The sequence below is a fragment of the Electrona antarctica genome (assembly GCF_951216825.1).
Source record: "Electrona antarctica genome assembly, chromosome: 2".
NCBI classification, from domain to species: Eukaryota; Metazoa; Chordata; class Actinopteri; order Myctophiformes; family Myctophidae; genus Electrona; species Electrona antarctica.
In genome coordinates, this window is record NC_136807.1 from 21,934,733 (window position 1) to 21,957,417 (window position 22,685).

Consider the following 22,685-nt stretch of genomic DNA (forward strand, 5'->3'; position numbering starts at 1 on the left):
AATAAACTCAGAAGAAAAAAAAAAGAGGGAGTTTGTTTTGAGGAAGAGGAAACGTGCAATTCTATGCTGCAAAACAATGAGCAAGTGAAGTGAGTATTTTTTATCTTTTTTTTATATGAGGCCGATGGTTGTGAACAGCGAGGTAACACTAGTTTAGCTTCACATCACATCATATCCTAGCTGTTTATGTATTTTTGTAGTTGGGTCTCACGCGCGAACGACTTTATTGATAACCATGCAACCCTGATGCAACCTCTCAACGCTAAGTTTGAGGGAAATTACTTATTGCTTAACGAATTACTTTACTTTGTTTTACAGTTGTTTTGTCGTCAGATAAAGGGTGGCCACCATGTCACAGAGGAGGTCGAGGGGGGGACAGAGCCAGCCTCAGAGCCAGGGCAGAGGAAGAGGAAAACGGGTAAAAGACTGGTCACTCACTGTACTTTCAACTTTGCAGGCAAAATATACTATTTTTAATATCTGGAAATATCTGGAGTTGCAACAACTCTTGACAGCCCATGCCAAACAGAAATGTATCATGAAAATGTATTGTTTTCAACTATGTTAAACTAAGCCAACATTTCAGCTGTACAGAAAGCTTGGATTATAACCCCTTTGTATCTGTCAAGTTTTTGTTTCATAAAAATCCCCCATAGACATGTTATGAGCTACTAGTATCTGTCGATAAATTATGTGCAGTTGATTATTTAAGTGTTGGAGTTTGGATGCGCTTGCAAGTCGCAACGTTCTGCTGTGTGATGTGTTTCAGAGCGCCGCCTCAGATACTTTGGTGGGTGAAGGAGAGGATGACGATATTACATTCACTCAACCGAGCACATCACAGGTCCAGAGAGGACTGGAGAAGCTCACACAGGCCCAGGTTGACCAAAAGGTAATGAATGGCATAAAGCACACATGGTGTCTGTGGGGGAAAAAGTGAACATACCTTTGGCTTTCATGTTGTTTTTTAATCACACACGTTGTCTTTCTTTCCATCAGACTGCAGAGGTGGTGCAGTACTTCCTGGTGAAGGATCAGAAAAAGCTTCCCATACGTCGATCAGGTATGTCACAGTCTCACACAAACGCCTCACGGTCGTTGCATTTTTTAAGTGTTTTAAGTCTGATACACCATTCCTCTTCTCTCTCTTCTAGACCTTGTGAAACATGTGGTGGTGAAAGAGTACAGAAACGTCTACCCTGAGATCTTGAAGAGAGCATCACAGATCTTTGAGCAGGTGTGTACTGAGCTACATGTTCATGGGCAGCCCTGACAAAGGTTTGTTGGGTTTCAGTGTAAGGTTGTGATGACAATAAGCCAGAAACACACAACTCACAATCTTAATATCAAACAATCAACCAAAGTTTAAAATGAATGAATATTCATAAAGACATGAATCAGTCTTAAGGGCCTTGCAAACGGGGAGCAATAAAACGCGCCTATAGTTCATTTTCAATGAGACCTGCGCTTTTGCTCGGAGAAGTCGCGGTGCGACAACGCAAGCGTATTTACGTGAGCGCGTCCCCGTGAATTTGTTTTGCTCGCGTGCTCGTTACGTGCACACCACATACCAGACCTGGATTCTGTTTTTTGTTTTTTTTCGCTTGCGTTGTTGCACCCCTCTTCAACAGACCTGGAGGAGACCTATGTTGATCCAGGCAACAACGCCTGCGTTCCTCGCTTCACGTTTGCAAGGCCTTTTAGCCTATCAGATTCTGTCTAAAAAGAAAGAAAGGACAGAATAATTCCCTCAACATCATGTGATGTTGAGCGACTGATAGGCCCTCATTCTGCTCAAGGACTGATCAAGGACAACGAGTTGGAATTTTCTCTCACAGCCAGACTGGGGCTGTACATGTTTTGAACTTCCACCTCACCCTGTCGATCCTCTTCCTTGCAGGTCTTTGGTCTTAAACTGGTTGAAATCGATACCAAAAATCACATCTACATACTGATTAATAAGCTGGAGACGGCTGAGGGAGCCTCACTGGACACGTGAGTGTCTTGTATTTCAACCCTGTTCGATGGATTTCATTAATTGTCTACAACATGAATATAAAAGCAGATATTTCACCATAGATTATCCACATCAATTGTTTTCAATGGCCATTGTTTAATACATTTTGATAGCTGGATTTAATTGATCAAAATGTTCTTGTTTGTTTAAGGCCTACAAACCCCAAAATGGGTCTGCTCTTTGTGATCTTAAGCACTATTTTCATGAAGGGAGGAGCGGTCAAAGAATGTAAGTCCTAGCTTTCTGGATGATGGTCACTGAAGTATCGGTTCATTTGTCCAATTAATTGACATATGTTACACAGAGGCACATAATGGTAAAAATAACATCTCTCTGGTCATGATTTGTGTTTCAGCTCTCATCTGGAACACACTGAAGAAATTACGTGTTGACCAGGGGTAAGACGGATTCTGTCTCTGTGTTGTCTTTCCTTGTTCTCATATCAAGCATAAATCTTGGCAATCCTTTGGTACTGCCCCTGAGAATAATGCATTTTGTATTTTAACTAAAAAAAATGTTACTTTGTCATTTACTTTATCTCACATTCAGTGTTTTAGTGACATGTTAATATACATCATACTCTGTAATGTTAACCATTTTCTGATGTAAAGCATCAGCTGTCGGCCTCATAGTCAAGTATGATGCCCACTTAACCCAGTACTTTGGTCCTTTTATGGAAGGTACATCGTAATTAATGCTTTTGTTTTGATGCTCTACAGAGAGAAGCATGAAGAGTTTGGTGATGTAAAGAAGGTGGTCACAGATGAATTTGTACGTCAAAGGTGAGAAACTGATAATTGTTTTCTCTTGTGGCTAAAATGAACAGATTTTTTACCTGTTCAAAAAAGCTTCTATAGCACTTACAGGATATAAAAGCACATTGCAAGCACAGAACACATCGCATTCCTTGTAGATCTGCTATTTTCACCACTTTTGTGACACTCTTGTATGCTGAAGTAGGGCATTACTTTACAAAGAAAAAGAAGAAATATAGAGATGCAAGTTTTCTGCCCAACGGCAATTATGTGTTTCTAGAGCAGTGGTTCTAAAACTTTTCAGGTTGAGACCCAAAAGAGATTAGATGTTTGCCTGGGACCCAAACTAGTGAAAATGGCAGATCTACAAGCATGTACCGTGTCACTTCGCGTTGCGAGCTTGTATATCGGCTATTTTAGGTTATATTACCTATCTATAGGTTATGTTTTATTTTTCTCATAAGTAAAATCAGAAAATAGTGTTGTGTTTTCAATGTAGCATTTGTGTGTTTTTGTGTACATCAAGGTACCTGGAATATGTCAGAATTCCTCACACAGAGCCAATTGAGCATGAGTTTCACTGGGGTCAACGTGCAGAATTGGAAGTGTCAAAAATCAAAATCCTGGAGTTTATGGGTCAGGTAAGCTGTGTATATCTGTTTGTGCCATGTTGTGTATGCACCTACTAAAACTCACCTCCTAGTACTAGACAAGCAAACAATATAGAATCTATACTGCCTGCTTGTCTAGGACCAGGTGAGGCAACATCTACTCATCTACATATACTATAGCTGTTGAAGCCAGTGAAGTCCTTGGGCCCCTGAAACCTATTACATTGTACTACAACTATTGTAGTACAATTATTGTACTACAACAGTGTATTTCCCCTCTCCTTGAATAGTCAAGGTGGCTCCACCAGTGTTAACAAGAGCTGACTGCCAAGTAACTCATTTAAAGTACTGCTGTTACATGGCCTAAAAGCCATTTAGTTTCACATTAAGGACTGTCTACTGTAAATGGAGGAAATGTCATTGAAACAAATCATTTCATGTATTGTGCCCTAACCAAAGTTGTGCAATTACTTAATTTTTTATATAGATCCATGACCAGGATCCTAAGACCTGGAGTCAGCCATACAGAGAGGCCACCAGCAACACCCAAGCCAGCACCAGTAGTCAGAGATAATCACTTTTGTTTGGGAGGGGGCTTCATTACAGATCATTTGTTTTTGGTGGTAGAGGAGAAAAGAGGGAAACCCAGTTAAGGGTACAGGATTGCTCCTGTCCTGAATATTTTCGAGTGGTTACTCATTAAGAGGGTCAATGTCACTGTGACACATCTCACACAGTAAGGCATTTTGTTTTTGCTAAATGTATTATGTACATATAAGTAGTATGAGAGATGGGACCAGGTAAAATGTTCACACTGTTATTAGAATTTATGTTCACTTACACCACATAATTGTTCATTGCACATAAACTTCTTAAGAGATTGTGTGATAACTAAGGTTGTGTTCAGTCCTGGGGATGACAGGGAGGCCTTCATAGCAGCTATAGTCCGGCCGTCGAGGTGGACGGGTGGGAAATTTGGTATATAGTCTTTTTTTTTATTGGCCTAAAATATTGTCTATATACATATATTCATGAATCCACTTGCTGACCGGCTGTGGGTATTGGGCAATTTATTTTATAGGGGTTTCTTGTGACCCTACCATTAACATCCTATGGCAGGCAAAAATGTCAAACTTTCCATTCTGAATCTATTCCAAGCATTAGTTTTGCACAAAATACACTCCTTTGGCTAAAAACAGCCATAGCCACTGAGTGTTTTTTGTGCAAAACTAATGCTTGGAATGGATTCAGAATCATGGAAACCCCCGAGTTTGACATGTCACTACTTAAAGCATAAGGAAAGTTTGACATCTTTGCCTGCCATAGGATGTTAATGAAAATAAGAATTGCCCAATACCCACAGCCCGTCAGCAAGTGGATTGATGTATGTGTGTGTATGTATATATATATATACATACAATATTTTAGGCCAATAAAAAAATACTATATAGCCTGTCAGATGCCAGACTACTAATCCTGCCATACTGATTATTCATAGAATAGTCCTAATGAATGTCTAAGCCTTCCTATTTCATATTTTGACATTTGCATTAGTGTCTCCTCAACCCCAGCCACATTCAGCCAAAAGCCAGGGTACCGAGGCTATTTGTTTAAAATTCATGAGTGGACCTTTAATAAAATGTTTTTTTTGTAGACCGTGTTAGAGATCCTCTGTAGTCTCCATTATTTCCTTCCATAGCTTCTTCATTGGCAAAATGTATTGTAGTGTACAACATGGTTCTGTGCAAATATACTACACCGTGTGTGTGTGTTAATGACCCAAGCTAGATCTGCCATTAGAAAATAGCAGATCTACAATCTCAACACATTGCGATGCATACGATATTTGCCTATGAGATGTAGTGGAGTAAAAGTATTGAAAATTAAAATGTAATCAAGTACAGAACTTGAGTTCATAGTACTTAGTTACTTTACAGTACACCATTGTTAAGTAGAAGTATCAATGTAGAACTACTGTTAAGTACACAAGTATTAGTGTCAAAATATATGTAATTTCATTTCAGCTTGTAGATTTGGTATTTTCTAAGTGTTTAATGTATGTAGAGTAGATGACCTCAAACTTTTACACAAGTAAATGTACCACTGCCATTAACATTGTTTCACCAGCAGATGGTAATCAAGAGCATGAAACAGTCACAATGGGACATTTGTTTGTGGACAGTCACTGAACCCTTCTTTGACCTGCTTTTAAGATTTTACGAAAATCAACAATTTGATAGTTATTTGCAGAGACCATCCAAATTAGAATTTTGTTTAGACTTGGCAGTCTCATTTCCCATTACATTACCAAATAAACAAACACAGCTGCTACCAAATGACATGGCAGAAAACCTTAAATGTTAAACATGTTTTTAGTTTAACATACAGTACATGAAATAAGCTATATTCAGCCAGCACAAAGTGGAAAACAATGAAGCATGGACTGAATTGATTTGAGACATTAACAAAAGATGGACACAAGACCAATATACTGTAAAATGACAGGATGTTAGTCCTAGGCCCAGTTTACCAGGTGGTAAAATTAAATGAAGAGTGCCACTCAATTTTAGAATTCACATTATACCAATGGCATATAGAACTATACAAAGTAGTGTATGCATAGATTGAATACCAACAAAGTCACCCTTTTACCAACTGCATCTTCATATCACTTAATACCAGACGACAACATCGTAATGTCAGTGCTCAACATAAAGCCTAGTTAATTATCTGCCAGTACATCCAAGTAGGTTTGTTTGTTGAAGCTATTCGGAGTCCGACAGTAACCAAGTGTTCAACAGGTCTCAAGTGAACATAATCTCCAGATTATTTATCAATTTAAATTTTAAACAATTCCAAATTTCTGATATTTAATTTCCAATTGCACTTGTTCATCCTATACAAGTTATCTCTTGATTGGATCAAATTAATATCTCGTTCTGAAAATGTATCCAGTTTACTATAGCTGGAGACAGGAAGACCCCTGTACTGAGCAAACACATACACATAACAAATTTCTAATCAATGTAGATTTGAAATAAATACATGTGTACTTTGCCTTCCATTGATTTGAAATGGGCTACCTTTTAGGGATTTTAATTCCTCTATATATATATATATATATATATATATAGAGTGGGTCTCTGTAGGTGAAGTTGAGTCGTCCACAGCTAATCTCACAATCACTGGACCATGTGCACACTGCCAGTAGGATCAATGCCCTGTGTAGCATGGCATGGTCAATGCAGGGAGCAATAGTGCTTCAATACAATGGAAAAAAATCCACCCTTAAAACAGAATTGAAATGATACCTTTACCATTTATGACCATATGCAATTTGTCCCAACAGCAGCATCCTGAGAACCACAATTTATTCACTAAAATGTATGTATTGCCCCTTATTGTCATCGTCGACATGTAACAAGTAAGACTATAGCTCATATAAACTTGTCATATAATCAGCTCTATACTGTTGCTTTGGTCAGCATAAATCATTGCAATCAACATGCATTGCACTTTTTCCTAAGGAAACTTCACATTGCTTCATTGTTTTCCAATATCAGTTTGAAAATGGTTTTCCTACGAGTTTGACAAAGCAATCAGTCACTTTATTATATAATAAAATATAAGTTGTTCCAGGAAGCATAATGCCTGTTTGTTGTGATTAAGAATAGGTTCTGTGGGCCTGGGTTTCCTGAAGATGCCATACCCATTTCAAGTTCAGTTTCGCATAGCATTGCTTGAGTGGCACAGCAGCAGATTTTATCGCCCATTTGACCTCTTGAAATTAGGCACTGGGCCTGTTAACCAAGATAAAAGGGCAAAAAAGTAGATCCGCACACTATAGCTCCATTTGTCAGTATTTTTTGGAGTTACAGTCAGACGATACAAGCTCATGCTCTTCAGAATAGACCGCAGATTTCAACCAGAAACATGACACCTTCAAATGTTTCCGAAGCTATGGGAAACTGGGCCGCAACCAGGCATGCCACCTTCAGGAAACCCAGGACTTCCTACAGTTATGAACCAAGCCCATTATGCTTACCAAAGCAACAGTAGAACTATGATTTTTGTATAATGGTTTCTGGATTTGAGTTCCACTTCCAGAACTGCTAGATGGACAATACATAGGGGATACATTGTATTGCAGCACTTTGTTTTTCTGTAGTCAATGTTGAGGGAAAATATTAATATACAACAGCCTTATCATTTAATTCTAGACAACTTTGTTCTAAATGGCTCCTGATTTGTGTCCAAGAAAACAAGGGGGAAATTGTCTTCAGATTTAACTTTAACACATTAAGCCCTGAGGCAGACTCTACAAATGCCTTCTAAATCAGTAGTTTTCACACAACAGCAGATGAACAAGCTCGCAGCATGGCAAGAAGTGACAATCTGCGAGCTTGTATATCTGCTATTGTTTTTAATAGACAACGCAAAAATCTAAAATGACAGATGGTTTCTCACGTTTAATGGGTTAAAAACAAACACTCCCTGAGCAGCATTATACAGTGTCCTTACGGGACAATTGCGGACAGAAATAACAGCCTTTTTCCCCTACTTATATTGATCCCAAATTACTGGCTATGGGTCCATTTGCTCAAAGCACTGGGCCGATTCCATAAGCATATTGCCCTTTTCTTTTCTTCCATGAATCTGTTATTAGTAGGGCTGTCAAAATAGAGTTAGTTAACTTGTGAAATTACATTAAAAGTTTTAATGCAATGAATGCATGCTTAGATGACCCACCCCATAATCCCATCCACTCTGCACTAGTCATCGCTCTGATAGATCCAAACGAGATGGAAAGAGAAGACCTATCTAGCCCTATCTGGATGGGGTAAGAAACACAAGTCGGTTATTGCCATAAAAGGCTGCACAATTTACATAGGTAGTGGCTCAGATCACATACGACAACAGGGTGAGACACAGACATGAGAGCGAGAGCTACTTAGTAGTGCTGCACGATTCTTGCTCAAATGTGAATCTCAATTTTCCTCCACAAGAATTGAGATCACGATTCTCATGAAAATATTTATATATAAAAAATAAACATTAGAGTAACTAAAGATAATTGGACAAAATGAGATTGCATAAGTGTCTGAATCTAGATCTCAATCTTTCTTCGATTAATTGTGCAGCACTAACATAGTCACTTATCTTTTGGTTCCCACAAGAACAGGGCATATTTTGGACATATTTTTTTTTAAGCCATGATTAATCAAATTTAAAAATGTAATCGTTGACAGCCCGTTATTATTTGTAATTGCACACGCATCCATGCCTTGGTTGTGCCACACAAGCTGTGGTAGTCCGCAAAACAGACCAACGTGGGATGAAACCACATCCACTCCACTATGTCGTCGGACAGAGACTGGCGGATTGTGTGGTACAACTATGTGTAATAGCAAAAAAAGTTTTACCCCAACAAATAGATAAGTAGCGATATGCTTATGAACTCATTTCTATGGGGGCTGGTGGATAAAGTGGACGACAGGGCAATTCTGCAAATAGACCCGATGGGTAGTCATTTGGGATCAATATAAGAAGGGGGGGAAAGTATACATGTTATTAGTCAGGGCTTGTCCTTTTTTTGGGGTGGTGATTTCACTGAGGGAATAGAGTAACACTAATGCTGAAAAATGGGTTCTCAGAGTTTGTTGCACATCCACTCAAATGAGGTCTTGGCCATTTGTTTTGTGAACCTTTACCAGACTTTACCCAAATGTTCAGGAATAGTTAGATCTTTTACTGCAGATAGCTTGCTGTTTAGAAAGAGAAAAAGAGATGCATTAATATCAACATAGAACAAGACACATTGTAAACAGTTTAAACTGAAACTGAAGTATAATGTAAATAAGATTTATTTGTCAAAGCTTTCCCCAAACCCATGTTCCTCAAAAAAATGCTTATTCAGATATTCACTGATATCAATATACACATAGTAACATTCTGTTACACTTATATTGAAAATGATTCACCACTGAGACAATGTCATTTTGGAAAGGCTCGTTAATTAGATATTTACATTCCAAAATGTTAGTGTATACAAAACATTAGAATGAGACCATAAAGCCTCATATAGTTACTACAACATAATGCAGCAATTGTCTTCTCCATTAATATATTCTGCTTTAGTTATAGTACTAGGATGTGGTGGTGTGCTGGTAAAAAATGCAATCACTTACACCATTTGTTACCGATACTACCTTTAAAAAAATACCAGGCCACGTTGGCAGCAGCTCGTCGAGCCTCTTCAACTTCCACCAGCAGAATCCACTTTAGCATAAAGAAAAATAGGTGGCGCTAAATGAAAAGTATTCTTCTGTACAATGGTGCTGGTTCACAAAGAGACCAATTCAAACCAAAACATGATGCCAACATAACATTTTTTACATCATGGATCACTTTCTATTTCAGTGTTCTAACCAAATTAAACCGCATCAATGATTACTCACTTTGTGAACCTTCACCTCAAACTAAACATGTTTTTTTGCCTTTACATTTAGTACAGACTAAAATCTTAATCACAGATTAACTGCTATGTGCAACGCACTTAGAAAATGAGTGGGAGGATTAACCAAGTACTCTGGCAGGGGAAACTAGATCTTTTCTTGTCTGATCCTTACCATGGAGTCAAGCTGGCAAAGGTGTTCTGACAGCCAATTCATCCCGCATGGTAGATCAACCATTACCTAGAAAAAAACTGTCAACAAGGTTTAGCAGTTAACGTGTACTTGAAACTTCATTTTCATGACATTTTCAAACATGCACATTCAGCAGTTTAAGATAATGCTGCTATTGACTAACTCAACAGTGTTCATTAATCAATCCCCATTCCTCATTATACTGAGGCATATCAAGTTCAGTGTCAATATCTTAAAACAGATAGAAGTACTTGACCCTACATTTTGAGCGATGCGCTTGCGCTCTCAGCACACTTGGTGCAGAACTCCACCGAGACATGGTTCTTGTCCACGTGCAGACACACGCCAGAGGAGGTCTCTTTCTCCTCCACTTTCACACGTTTCCTGGGCAGAGCGTAGTCGTGGTCATTTGACATTGGCCCCTGTAAAAGCGAGGAAGATAATTTCATCCCATTGACACCGCTCAGCCTGGACAGGAGCTGGGCTAACATGCTCTCGTTGGCCAGCACGGCCCTCAGGTACCTGGTCTCATCCTCCAACTCTTCCACTCTTTTGCTCAGCTGGGAGTTTTCCTGCTTGAGTGTGTGGTTCTCTGTCGAAAGAAATCCCACATTCTTCTCCAGGCCATCAACGTATTCTTTCTTCTTGAGACGATTCATCCTGGCGGCGATGGCATTTTTGTTGTTGTGCCCAGATTTGTCTTCTCTGCTGCTTCTGTGCTTCGGATCAGAAGAGGTTCTCTCTGGAGATGGTGTTGTTGATGCGTCGATTCCAGAATCACGATCCATGGCATTGTACACTCCCAGTTCTGTCAATCCCATATCAAAGAGCGATGTGGTTGCATCTCTTTCAAGTGTCCATTCAAAATCTTCAATTCCAAGTAAATCATCTAGCTCTAGCCCAGCTGTGTCGATATCCTCCGTTGATGAGCTATCCAATGAACTTGGGGGACTGTCCACTGTTACCACAGCATCTTCAACTTCAAGTGACTGCACTTCAATGTTGTTGATTCCACGGCCTCTTCTTCTGGTGATCATTTTAGCTTGTTAGAAGACAGACTTTACAGCCAGCAACTGAGATTTCTTATCTACGAAAAAACAAGCAGATACTTGGTATAAGAAACATGCAATGCTACTACTAAACAAAGGGATGTCAAGGACAGAGTAGTTTAAATCTCTACGGCACTGGCTAGAACCCAAACAGCATAAAATACCAATCATTACATTTAAAACAAAACCTATTTGAATTCTTGGCCTGAAATATTGCGGACTAAATGTTTGCACCATTTGTTATGCAAGCCGCAATGATGGCGCGTCGCGCGTGTCCCACAAACGTAAATAGAACGTTTCACTAATCACTACTCGCCTTGAACACAGAAGCTTACTAATACGGAGACTTGCTCAAATCTGTTACTCGTTCAAAAAACAAGGGGAAAAAAACACTTAAATAAAATAGCTAACCCCGTTAAGTCCTTATTTAAGTTTCCCTCGCTTTAACGCTCGCTGCTTGCTATAATCTGCAGTTAGCAGGCCACGGGCCGCGTTTGCCACGACGGTGTCGTGCGCCAAAAAGGTCAATCTACAAGCCCACTCCGTGTTGTGGATGAGACGCTTTGTGAGCTTGTAGATCGGCTTTTTCCAGTTTGGGCTAGACGTTAGCCTGTTCGTTATAAACAACGGTTATAACTTTTAGATGTTACATTTCATGTGATCTGCAAACGTTAATAATGAAAACACGAATTCAACATGTTTAGGTTATTATTTGACCCAATAACAACTTATTGGATAGTATAGCTTAGCTAAGCTAAAGTTCCGCGCTCGCAGACTGAACATACGCATGACGCAGCAATCTATTTGCAACTCGTACACCTTCATTCACTTACCTGCTCGTCTATCAATTGTAGCAAAATGTGTATTGATAAGATAAAAAGCAGGATACAATTCTTCGCGATGTATTAAAGCGTCTTTTCAAATAAGAAATGCCAAAAAGAGAAGATCAAGGAGAACAACGGGGGCCCTCAGACTTCCTTGACAAATACGCACACGGCACGGCCACGCGCAGTCGCAGTGGTGCATAATCTCACTCGCACCGTCGCACGTAGTTTAACGCAATATACACCGCCACCTACTGGTCTGGAGTACGAAGACCTAGTCAGAGGCTCTGTAAATGCAATCGTCACTTTATAAGGCAATTTGACTTATTGATGGAACTCAATTCAATTCAAGGGAGCTTTATTGGCATGAGAAAATATACGTTTACATTGCCAAAGCAAGTGTCAAAATATAATAAAAACAGTTGAAAGTGGGGAAAGTGTATATACAGTTGGAGGGGGTACAGCATTGTGTAAACAGAGCTATGTCACATTGCATTGTTATATTATACATGTTATACAGGGTAGGCCTATATAGAGCTTTTCTTCCCTCACCTAATTTTTATTGAGAAGAAAAAAAGACAAGAACAGCAAAAAACAACAACACACAACAAAAAACAAATACAAGAAAAAAAAGGGGGAAAAAACACAAAGGGCTACATTTATCATAATATATTACAATACACAATAAAAAACAATGTAATTCTGATACATTAGCAATGAGCAGGAGGAAGAGATCCCACTTTTCCCATTTTTTATAGAACTTGTCCTCTTGTAGTCTAAGAATGAATATGATGTATATTTCTTCTGTAATGACCATCCAATTGTCTTTGGTTGATGGGTCCTGTTGGTATAAAGCTTTTTTTTTAAACAAATAGCAGCAATCTCACCACCAGTCATCCTTTGCTGTATCAGAATAAGTCACGTATTGTGATACAGCAAAGGATGACATCATCACAGCATCAGAACACTTTTATTGACAGGTATGTATACAAGGAATTTGTCTTGGTGAGCTTGATTAAGTAGAGCAATGGTATACAAATGATTTACTGCATAAAGATAAGCAACAATATAAAGACATCAAGTTAAACAGAAATAGCTAGAAACTATGCAAAATATGTACAATTTACACAATACAATATGCACAATACAATATAGCCTACTTTAGGCTACTTACTATATTGTCCCATAATATTGGCCTCCAAGGAGCTTCCCTGTACAAATTCTAATGTTGACCCTTAGGGAGACTCATCTATACAGTACTTCCATCGTACAACAGATTTTCAACTGAATAACGCAAGTTATATTTTGGTTGAAAACTAGTTCTTTTCATGGTTCTATATGACCACACATTAGCTGAAACTTTGTAGAAGTGAACAAATACTAAGCAGCAAACCACAACATAGGCATTATATTGTACACAGAAACATGAAATTACTTCTCGATTGTTATTGAATGAATGGTGGACATTTTTTGCCATCATTGTGCCTGATATATATCATTACAGATATTAAAATCACATTGTGGCCAACTTAGAGCTTGATGTCCTTCAGATTGAATGGCTCCAGTCAACTGTCTGTTCAATGGTCATATGAAAGGTGTATGGTTCTGGTAGTGACATCACAGGTGTTACCGATGACCTGGAAACCACAGTGGTGGTTACAAATCACGGTTGAAGACAAATTATTTCAATTACTTATCTCATTACTGTTAAAAACATCGTTCTATAAATTTCATGTTTTCAAATGAATCCTGGTTAGGCAAAAAGCAATGTAGCAGAACATATTGAGTTAGTGCCCCCTCATTTAAATGTAATGGACGTCAGAGCTGACATGAATTAGGATAGGAAGTAGGATTACGGTAGTTGCCTTATTTAATTACGTTTTTAAGTGTTTTAAGTCTTTTTTGTTCACAAGTTAAACCTCAATAACTATTTCCAGTCCTTCTAAATACTTCCACTTACTTTGACCATCAAGTTGTTGCCTTTAACATTCCAAATGACAATCATGCTGTTTATTCTTTTATTTTTTTAGCCAGATTCCATATTTTGGCACAGGGTATCAATATTTCAAAGGTTATTATGATAGACTACTTAGCCTTATCTGATTATTTGTTTTCTTTTGTATACTATGTCAGGTAAACAATATGTGTGGCATGATTGGCATCCCTTTTTTGTCACACATCTCGAGCCGGTCTGTGACTCTATGTGTGTGTGTGTGTGTGTGAGAGAGAGAGAGAGAGAGAGAGAGAGAGAGAGAGAGAGAGAGAGAGAGAGAGAGAGAGAGAGAGAGAGAGAGAGAGAGAGAGTGTGTGTGTGTGTGTGTGTGTGTGTGTGTGTGTGTGTGTGTGTGTGTGTGTGTGTTCACCCGCATGTTCATGTATGTAACTCAGCTGTAACCCCTTTCTTAGTGTCTAAAGTTAAGTGTGTGCCTACCCAAGTTCATGTCCCTCGGTTCCAAGCACCATGATAAAAATGTTGATGACGACCGTGAAGAACACAAACAATGTTGCTGCGTTGTTCATATTGTTCAGCTTGACATGCTTCCTCACATCGTTTAGGTCATGTTTCACTGCAGATACATACATCAACCAAAAAAAAGTATGAACTCACAATAATAAAAAACACACCTGTGTGAAGTGAGGGGCACTCTTATCATCTTACATCGAGGAGCCAATAAGAGACCACTATTTTTACCCTAACATACATACCCAACCGACTCGATCGCATGATTGCACCGATCACAGTACCTTTTACTCACCCAAGATATCCTCAATAGCCAATAAGGGCACATTATGGAATCATTATTATTCCTGACAATACAACGACTCAACCTTAATACATACAGGTATGTTTTACGTGTAACCTCTATTAATCTAACTCCAATATATTAAAGTCTATACTCATGTTGCTATGATTAGATGATGTAATGATGATGTAAAACAAACGGTGTCAAAACAAACATTACATTCTCTTTATTATTAATGGCATTTAATGTTTGTGTTAATGGTGTTTTTAAAACAAACATTGAACTAAACACAAACATTAAACCTGTATATAGGTAGCGCCCCTCAAAAAACAGTGAGAAAAAACAAACAAATAAAGGATGGAGGAGAGAAAGGGAACTATATGGGAACCGACAGGGTCCCATTAACACCTGTCTAACTGGTCCCAGTGAGCAGGTTGGTACCTTCCATGATTGCTGTCAGTGTGAATAACCCTTTGGGGTAGATTTACTTACCAATGAAGATGAGGAGCACTCCCACCATGATTTGTAAGGTGATGGAGAGAGACAGAAGGATGATGAGATGACTGTAGAAACGGTACCGAGGCCCCACGTACAGAACAGTCTTCAGCTGAGAAGAGTTGGCCATCAGCAGCGATATGTCTAACATGCTCTGAGCTGCACTCTTCTTAGTGGCATAACGATTCAGGTTGATGCGCCTGTACAACTTCACAGAGGAATCTGTGCATGCCTGTGAGTTTGGAGAGAAGTTAATGAACCACTTAAGAATCACTATATATGCCTACTAAGGCCCTATTTACACTGGCAGCCAAATCCAGCCTGAATCAGATCTGAGCCGCATCCAGATTGGAATCGGATTTGTTTAAATGAGTCATGTGACCATTTAAACCAATCAGATTTCAATCTTGATGTGGCACAGATCTGATTCAGGTTAGATTTGTCTGCCAGTGTAAATGGGGCCTAAGTTGCCCTGGGGTGGGGTGGGTCGCCTCCTTTTCCCCCTCTACACCAATATCTTTGCCGATATAAATTATAGATAAAATAGATCTGCATAGGCGAGGCTATATATAGCTATAATAGTTGCACAGTATAGGATAATTGAGAATACTACCATACCCACCTATGATTGCAGTTTCATCAGCGTCAGCAACATATATAGCCTAAAGTTGGCATAATCTCAGATGGAACTAGTTTATTACAACCATGATGGTAGGCTGCATTAGAGACTGATGGTGCACCCAGAGATGTTTGGACAAATGACTATAGTACGAGATAGTAACCAGAATTGTTAACACGTGTACCGTATATTACCAAATAGTAGCCCGGGCTGTTAATATGCAAAATCGATTCGGACCCCGGGCGTTTATAAGGAACCATGGGCCGTTATTTGCAGTAGGCTGTTATTTATTTTTGCACCGGCCAGCACAGGGCCATTATTTGGTTACAGTTACTGTCGAGCATGTTTAAGTGCAAATTTATATATGATAAACATACATAGCAGGCAAAGTCTTTTGTCTTTTTGATTTAATATTGAGAATAGGTGAGCTTATACAGCTCCTGAGCTTAATTGATTTGACCCAGATTCCAATACATTTTAAAAGGCCTAGTCATAGCCTAAGCCTATTCATAGCCTATACTCTTTATATATTTTTTCAAAGGTTCTTTCAAGGTTTGGCCTTTATAGATACAAAAAAATACATGTGCACAGTTTTGTAATTAATTCATTTTCAACTATTTGAATAAAGGTTGTACACATCAGTGAAATTAACCGCTGGGAAAATCCCTAATTGAGAGAGTGTGTAGACCTACCACTGAAATATAGGCTACATGGCTAGGGCTTTACCCTACCATCTCCATATCATTATGAAGGCATATTAAAAACATGAGTTATACAGCCAATGAAAATATACATTTCAGAGTATTTACCACTTGGAATTATAAAAATCACACCCGTGTGAACTGAGTGGTGCAGTTCCCCCCATGACAAACATTTCACAGAATATATACCACTTTGAATTAAAACAATTGGTTGTGCATATGCTGAGTATATGGCACTTACAGTGAAACTATAGCATATTTATTTTGGGGATGTGGAGGAGTGAGAGGACTTTGTTGTTGCGCTATTGTGAGGCCACGTGAGTGATCTGCAAACTCAGCAAGCTGTATATATAATAATATAAATGAGGCTGACTAAGTTTGCAAATAACGGCCCATGGGCGGTTATATGGACGAGGGCGGTTATTTGGACGAGGCAGTTATTACGCAAAATGGTGTCAGAACCTGGGCCGTTATTAGGTAGTGGGCGGCTATTTGAGTAAGGGCTGTTATTTGGAAATATACGGTATCTTAAAATAATTAAATCCTTGCGAAAATGTAATTGTTGCAGGCAGCAGGGCAGTCTATTCACAAATTGGCTAAAATACGCCCCAAAATGTCACACATGTAGACTGCACCAGAACTTTTGGGTGGGTGCGTGCGCGCCACTCCGACAGTAATTACATTTCAGAGGAAGTGACAGCCGTCAAATGTGCATGTCTGACGTCTTTTTACTTACCTCTTTGTCAGTGTCACCAAGTTTATTCGTTCTCATCTCGCTATCCATTATCTTCCCGTCCTGGGCTGGGCCGTCCAGACTCCTGAGTAGCCTACGCGTGAAGAAGCTACAGAAGCCAGATTTCCGCGTCAGCAAGGAAAATGTAGCTTTCAGTTATTGTACTATAGGGCAGGGCAGGCTACTAGCCTATCTCTCTGGGTTTAAATTAGGCGTGTGTAGGTCAGTTACTCAGTGTACTACACCCTCCACTGGTGACTTATGTAATGTTCTTCAGAGCGGACCGCCCGCTGCTTTAAAAGTAGGCATTTCTTTTTTTCACAAATGGGCCTATATCCTTATAATTGAGTAAAAGTAGGCTACTCTAAAATTAATGTATTCATTCACAAAGTCTATTAAGTTTGGCATCAGCTGTATGTTGGTCCTAAACAACATGCATAAATCAAAATGCAAGATCACTTGAAAATAATGTACCATGACAACAGAATTATAAATGTCAAGAGGATGATGTCAGAAACTCTGGCAGCAGACTATAGCATAAGAATAAACATGTTTTTTGTGTGACATTATTAATTACTACCAACTGGACCCTCCCCTATGACAATGATCTCATAATACATTTGTGTTGTTATTCATTTAGACAAAATGGTGCAGAATCAGCAATAAGACCTTTATTAAGAAAAAATAAAACACAGACGAAAATAACAGTTAAGTTTAAAGAAATATAAAATAAATACAAACAAACAAGAATGCCAGCAGGGCCATAACAGGGGAAAAGAACAGACAGTGTATTGTCTTGTGTTATAGACTACTTATTGTTCTAATCTAAGAGGATTTATTTCATATGGTATAAGGGTTATTCATTTTCAACTTTTTCAAGTCTGTATTTGTGGCATGGAAGGTGAGGTACATGACCAGGACCACTGGTTGATGTTTTACTTTGTTAGGCATGATGCAGGGAAAGAAAGTCGCTGTACCTCCTGGTTAGTTCATCCAACTGCTCCGCTGGGGGGGGGGGGAGAACGAGAACACACACACACACACACACACACACACACACACACACACACACACACACACACACACACACACACACACAGTTTGATTCCCCTCAAAAAAGTCCCCCTTTTCACAATGATCATGTAAGATGACAACTGAATTTATGTGATTGGTTAGCGATTTGCTCGTCTACATATGACGTACATTTTTCCCTTCATTGTCAATGGCATTTAACGTTTTAATGTTTAATTTACGTCATAATTTCTCCTTTCATTGTCAATGGCAATATTGAGACGTGTGGAGACAAGATTTAGCGGACATTTGACCTAATTTCCCCTTTCATTGTCAATGGAAAATATTGAGACGTGTGGGGACAAAGGCTGTATAGGAGGGGCTAGCACCCCTAAAAAAAAGTAGTTCTCCACTCTGTGGGGTTCAGGACAGCCAGGCCAGTTGGCTGGTCAGTTAAGCACAGTAATACCATAGTTAGTACACCAAATACTAGTAGTTTTGTCACTGTGGGTACTGATGGAAAAGGAAATCAGTATATCCATAAAGCTTGACAACGTACGGAAGCACACAGTGCTGTTGTCAACAGCATCAAGTGGCCATACATACAAACAGTAACAACAATGCCCAGGCAGAAGTTTTATTTTTTTATATAGTGATTTGCACCAGGGTAAAAGTGCATTAAACTGTAGAGGAATTTCTATTTCATGCAAATGGACTATACATTAGCAAATTCATATCTGATCTTGAGCAGAATGCCAACAAACATTTAATGTCAATGCTGCCATCTCTTATCACCACCCTTCCCTTTCATCAAAAACTCATCCTGAAAACCTGCAGTCCAGCATACTGGTACATCACCTGCAGAGTTATGTGGAGATGCAGGCATCTTCTAAGGTCAAGTCTTCTTTTCACGCATGCAGATCTTAGCGTACATATTTGCTCAGCATAATTTGTATACATACACATAATACACCCCTTGATACATATGGCCCTGGTGTGCCGCTGTATTGTGTGTGTGTGTGTGTGTGTGTGTGTACTTACGTAAGGTACACTTTTGTCCACGGTTCCAGTACAGAGGCTTTGTCTTTAGATTGCTCACTCTGTCAGTCATGGCCTGAGAGGCCTCTGATACTTCATTTATCATTTCTAACTCCTAATAAATAAGGGAGAGCAACAGAAGAAAAAAAAAGATTTAGGTTTACGAGGGAAACCCTTTTTCTTCCGTTATAAGAAACGTGTGTTTATTTGTATGCATGTATTTATGTATAGTACTGGTTACTTACTGTTTTGCAGGCTTGCAGTAGCTGGTGCACCCTGCGGAAGGTGTCCATTTCTCTGCTAAGACTGGGGGGGGGTCTGTTGCAGTAAGCTTTGAGGTCCGTCTCGTAGACATGTCTGAAGGCACTCATTAGCTGACAAAGATCACATACTGCCACACGCAATGCACATGGAGACAAGACTCCAGAACCTTGAGCTTCACTTTGTAAGAATTCACACTGCAACGAATGGTAGGAAAGAACAATGTAGCACTCACTGCTGCCAGTGACATCCATAAACAAATATAAATATAAATAGATGCAAGATAAAAATGTTAAATCATGTTTTATTTATATGATTGTAAGCTACCTTTGAGGGCACAATAATATGTTCATTTGAAGTACAGAATTCAATATTTTTAGTGTTGCCACTTTCACCTCGAGTCAGTTTTACCTCCGATTGTAGCTGCTCCAATGTAGTCTGTGTGGAATGGACAAGAGTTACAACATCTGCAGTCTCCTCTTTACTCAGTATGCAAGATGATGACTTCAGACCCTTGCGTGAAGCCCTGAAAAAAATTTATAAATTAGATGACGGTCCAGCAGTGGAGAAAACATTTAGGAAATCACATTCGGGACCGGTTGTTGAGAGTTAAGACCAACAATAGAAACAATAAGATGTGAATAATAACTTGAGAATAAAGAGGGAGAGCATGTACAATAATTTGAGAATAAAGAGGGAGAGTGAGTACTTCATGTCAGCTGGCCAGGGGTCGAGTGTAGGTTTTAGCATGTGTGTGAGATGGGGCAGAGTCTCAGCAGTGTAGAGGTCTCTCAGTAGCACTTCTCCATCCACGTCCTCTTCAGTAGGCCTTGCGGGGCCTGGGACCAAAGTTAATAGTTGTTCCAGAAATTGAAGCTGTTGCCAAGGGCCTGCATTGCCCTGGATCGGGGGGAAACAACTAATTTAGACAGACAAGTCAAGGCAGGGGCCTTGACTTGTCACAAATACATACATACATATAGATAGTTAAAGTGAAGATGGACAGGAAAGAGGGAGGGAGAGAAGGGGAGAGACATGCAGCAAATGTCGTCATGAACGGGACTCGAACACACAACGTGCTGTCAGGCCAGAGCCTATATGTGGCAAGCACCTGGACCGCTAGGCCAGCGGGCGTCCCAGCAGACATTATTTATTTATTTTATCCCACGATTTTGCAACCCATTTTTTTCACCCAGTGTCAATTATCTAATGTAATCCATCTGCCAACCTGGGGGGCAGCGGACTGACCTCATGCTTCCTTCTATGCATGAGGAGTCCAAGCTGCTTCTTTTCACCTGACAGGGGAGTTTCCCCAGCCGGATGTAGCGCTTGGAAGGAACATGTTATTCCGACCAGTTCCTTTCCCCTCCATCATGCGCCCCGACTGGCCAGGGGGAGGTAGTTTAGAGACCAGGATTAGTGCAAGTTTTTTGTGAGGGTACCTACCCTAGGGGACACGGGGAGAACATGCAGCTTGCAAGTCTGATAGAACCAAACAAACCCTCCCGCACACTCAGATCAGCCAACGCAGGGAAGCTGGAAGTATCTTCACTAAAAACGCTCCACACGTCCCAAACTCTTCTCCCTTCTGGCTTCAAAACTATGAACTATGCACTTCCCATTACAATCAGAACAGCAGCCGCCCCAATCTTCCACCGTAGTCTGAAAACCCACCTCTTAGTCTTCAGACTACATCATGGCCTGTAGCACTTGCCCTAGCCCCGACGACCTTACAGGCGTATGCAAAGGCCCAACTTATGTAACTTAGATAGCATTTTATGTAGACTTATAGCATTTTATGTAGACATAGCACTATAAAGTATACATAATGCATAGTTTCATTATATAGATATTCCACTGTTACTTAGCTTATGTATGATTCATGATAACTACTTTTTTATGTGATGTATTGCCATGCTTTCCGTTCTTGCTTAATGTAAATCGCTCTGGATTAAGAGTGTCTGCTAAATGCCTAAATTGTAAATTGTATGCAAACTCCACACAGAAAGGCCCTTTTGCCAACCCCACCTAGGGCACTGATGAAACACAGGAGGAAACACACCCCAGCGAGAATCGAACCCAGGACCTTCTAGCTGTGAGGCGACAGCACTACCAACTGTGCCACCGTGCCACATCATTTCTAATGGTAAGAGAACTTCATTGCAAATAGTGTTCTAAAAATAGGTGCTGGCTTTCCATTCTCCCAGTCTTATTACTATTCTACTGGTCTCACCCTGATGAGATCGAAGTCATCTGCTTCGCAGAGAGTCAATTCCTGCCCAAGAGCTGCCATTTCTGTTTCAAGGAAAGAAGAAAAAGGTTAATGCCTAAAAGTGCACGAAAATAATGACTAATACTGTGTGCATAATATAATATACACAATATACTGTGTTTCATTAGTTCCCTTGATAAAATCTTAAAATCCCATTTAAAAACAATATGAATTCAGAAAAAAGACCACCACCGCCTCACCTTTAGCCAGAACATCAGGGTCTTTGTATTTCAGGGATGACAACTTCAGATTTGGATTTACGCTGTCAATAAAAACAGAAGACGGAAATAGGGTTTTTCTTCGAAGGTAAATAGCTTTCTCATTCATACCTTTTTAAGTTTGGAAAGATAAATGAAATACATACATGGTGCAAATCCAAGCCAGGATATCTGTGCGTTGCTGAGAGGGAGTACACAGCAGCTGCTGCATACTGTCAGCATCTTGTAAATACAACCCTTCAACCAGGGGACAAGACACAGCCTGAATGATAAACACAAAAACAACAAATATGTTGAAGTACTTCTCGCACTTTTAAATCGCCCCCATTTTACGACATATATTACAGACTATGCTGATTTGACGATTTTATGCTGAAAACGGTAATTTACCTGCAAGGCAGTGTACATATTTTGAGCGAGTTTGTTTTCTTTCAAAGCACCCGCCATCTTCCAAACAAATCTGTCGACTTAAAATGACGCCTGGCGGGATCTGGTGGTGGTCGACACTTTAAGAGTGACGTCATTTCCGTCACACAGTGGGTTTACAGCTCGGTTAGCTCAGTAATAAAGCGACGTGTATTTTTACGTCGCTGAAGACATTACTTTATCCACTGCTTCCACGGACTGGTTGTAGCAAGTTAGATTTGTCGTGATAGAAAGTAAGTTTGCACTGTACTGCATTGATCGAGT

At 39.6% G+C, this 22,685-nt stretch overlaps 4 protein-coding genes across 7 annotated transcripts; 1 reads left to right on the forward strand and 3 right to left on the reverse strand.

Annotated features, from left to right (window-relative positions):
• ndnl2 (necdin-like 2) lies at positions 1-5,043 on the forward strand. 3 transcript variants are annotated; one of them, XR_013792228.1, is made up of 12 exons: positions 1-89; positions 319-418; positions 770-892; positions 1,000-1,063; positions 1,155-1,237; positions 1,901-1,995; positions 2,169-2,245; positions 2,373-2,415; positions 2,737-2,799; positions 3,299-3,413; positions 3,871-4,327; positions 4,965-5,043. XR_013792228.1 is itself a non-coding variant. In XM_079527666.1 (11 exons), the coding sequence occupies exons 2-11, from the start codon at positions 350-352 to the stop codon at positions 3,955-3,957; spliced, it is 819 nt and encodes a 272-aa protein (XP_079383792.1). In that variant the 5' UTR covers positions 1-89; positions 319-349; the 3' UTR covers positions 3,958-5,043. The 3 variants fall into 3 exon arrangements, 1 of the variants encoding a protein (XP_079383792.1); XR_013792229.1 differs by having other exon boundaries at positions 3,871-4,072; positions 4,204-5,043; XM_079527666.1 differs by having other exon boundaries at positions 3,871-5,043.
• A 4,480-nt stretch (positions 5,044-9,523) lies between these two features.
• crebzf (CREB/ATF bZIP transcription factor) lies at positions 9,524-12,064 on the reverse strand. 2 transcript variants are annotated; one of them, XM_079530206.1, is made up of 4 exons: positions 11,913-12,064; positions 10,292-11,117; positions 10,013-10,089; positions 9,524-9,662 (listed from the first exon to the last, which is right to left on the reverse strand). In XM_079530206.1, exons 2-3 carry the CDS (start codon positions 11,065-11,067, stop codon positions 10,068-10,070), a joined length of 798 nt encoding a protein of 265 aa, XP_079386332.1. In that variant the 5' UTR covers positions 11,068-11,117; positions 11,913-12,064; the 3' UTR covers positions 9,524-9,662; positions 10,013-10,067. The 2 variants fall into 2 exon arrangements, with proteins under 2 accessions (XP_079386332.1, XP_079386333.1); XM_079530207.1 differs by having other exon boundaries at positions 9,590-9,662; positions 10,013-11,117.
• A 469-nt stretch (positions 12,065-12,533) lies between these two features.
• On the reverse strand, positions 12,534-17,326 carry LOC306939013 (ninjurin-1-like). Its single transcript, XM_079523451.1, has 4 exons — positions 17,199-17,326; positions 15,140-15,374; positions 14,335-14,470; positions 12,534-13,540 (listed from the first exon to the last, which is right to left on the reverse strand). The coding sequence occupies exons 1-4, from the start codon at positions 17,244-17,246 to the stop codon at positions 13,450-13,452; spliced, it is 510 nt and encodes a 169-aa protein (XP_079379577.1). The 5' UTR covers positions 17,247-17,326; the 3' UTR covers positions 12,534-13,449.
• Positions 17,327-17,844: 518 nt separating this feature from the next.
• On the reverse strand, positions 17,845-22,524 carry haus7 (HAUS augmin-like complex, subunit 7). The gene is made up of 9 exons (XM_079492930.1): positions 22,386-22,524; positions 22,142-22,257; positions 21,978-22,039; positions 21,739-21,800; positions 20,215-20,405; positions 19,917-20,031; positions 19,490-19,702; positions 19,248-19,359; positions 17,845-18,200 (listed from the first exon to the last, which is right to left on the reverse strand). Exons 1-9 carry the CDS (start codon positions 22,440-22,442, stop codon positions 18,139-18,141), a joined length of 990 nt encoding a protein of 329 aa, XP_079349056.1. The 5' UTR covers positions 22,443-22,524; the 3' UTR covers positions 17,845-18,138.
• Positions 22,525-22,685: the final 161 nt, after the last annotated feature.

Coding starts and splice junctions, on each gene's coding strand:
- ndnl2 (XM_079527666.1), top strand. CDS start 350: ATGTCACAGAGGAGGTCGAGGGGGGGACAGAGCCAGCCTCAGAGCCAG. Junction 1,238..1,900: donor CATCACAGATCTTTGAGCAG/GTGTGTACTGAG, acceptor TCTTCCTTGCAG/GTCTTTGGTCTTAAACTGGT. Junction 2,416..2,736: donor AAATTACGTGTTGACCAGGG/GTAAGACGGATT, acceptor GATGCTCTACAG/AGAGAAGCATGAAGAGTTTG.
- crebzf (XM_079530206.1), bottom strand. CDS start 11,067: ATGATCACCAGAAGAAGAGGCCGTGGAATCAACAACATTGAAGTGCAG. Junction 10,090..10,291: donor GCAAGCGCATCGCTCAAAAT/GTAGGGTCAAGT, acceptor CCTTGTTGACAG/TTTTTTTCTAGGTAATGGTT.
- LOC306939013 (XM_079523451.1), bottom strand. CDS start 17,246: ATGGATAGCGAGATGAGAACGAATAAACTTGGTGACACTGACAAAGAG. Junction 15,375..17,198: donor TTGGTGACACTGACAAAGAG/GTAAGTAAAAAG, acceptor CCAAACTCACAG/GCATGCACAGATTCCTCTGT. Junction 14,471..15,139: donor AGTGCTCCTCATCTTCATTG/GTAAGTAAATCT, acceptor ATGTATCTGCAG/TGAAACATGACCTAAACGAT.
- haus7 (XM_079492930.1), bottom strand. CDS start 22,442: ATGGCGGGTGCTTTGAAAGAAAACAAACTCGCTCAAAATATGTACACT. Junction 22,040..22,141: donor CTGGCTTGGATTTGCACCAT/GTATGTATTTCA, acceptor TTTTATTGACAG/CGTAAATCCAAATCTGAAGT. Junction 19,360..19,489: donor TACTGCAAGCCTGCAAAACA/GTAAGTAACCAG, acceptor CTTATTTATTAG/GAGTTAGAAATGATAAATGA.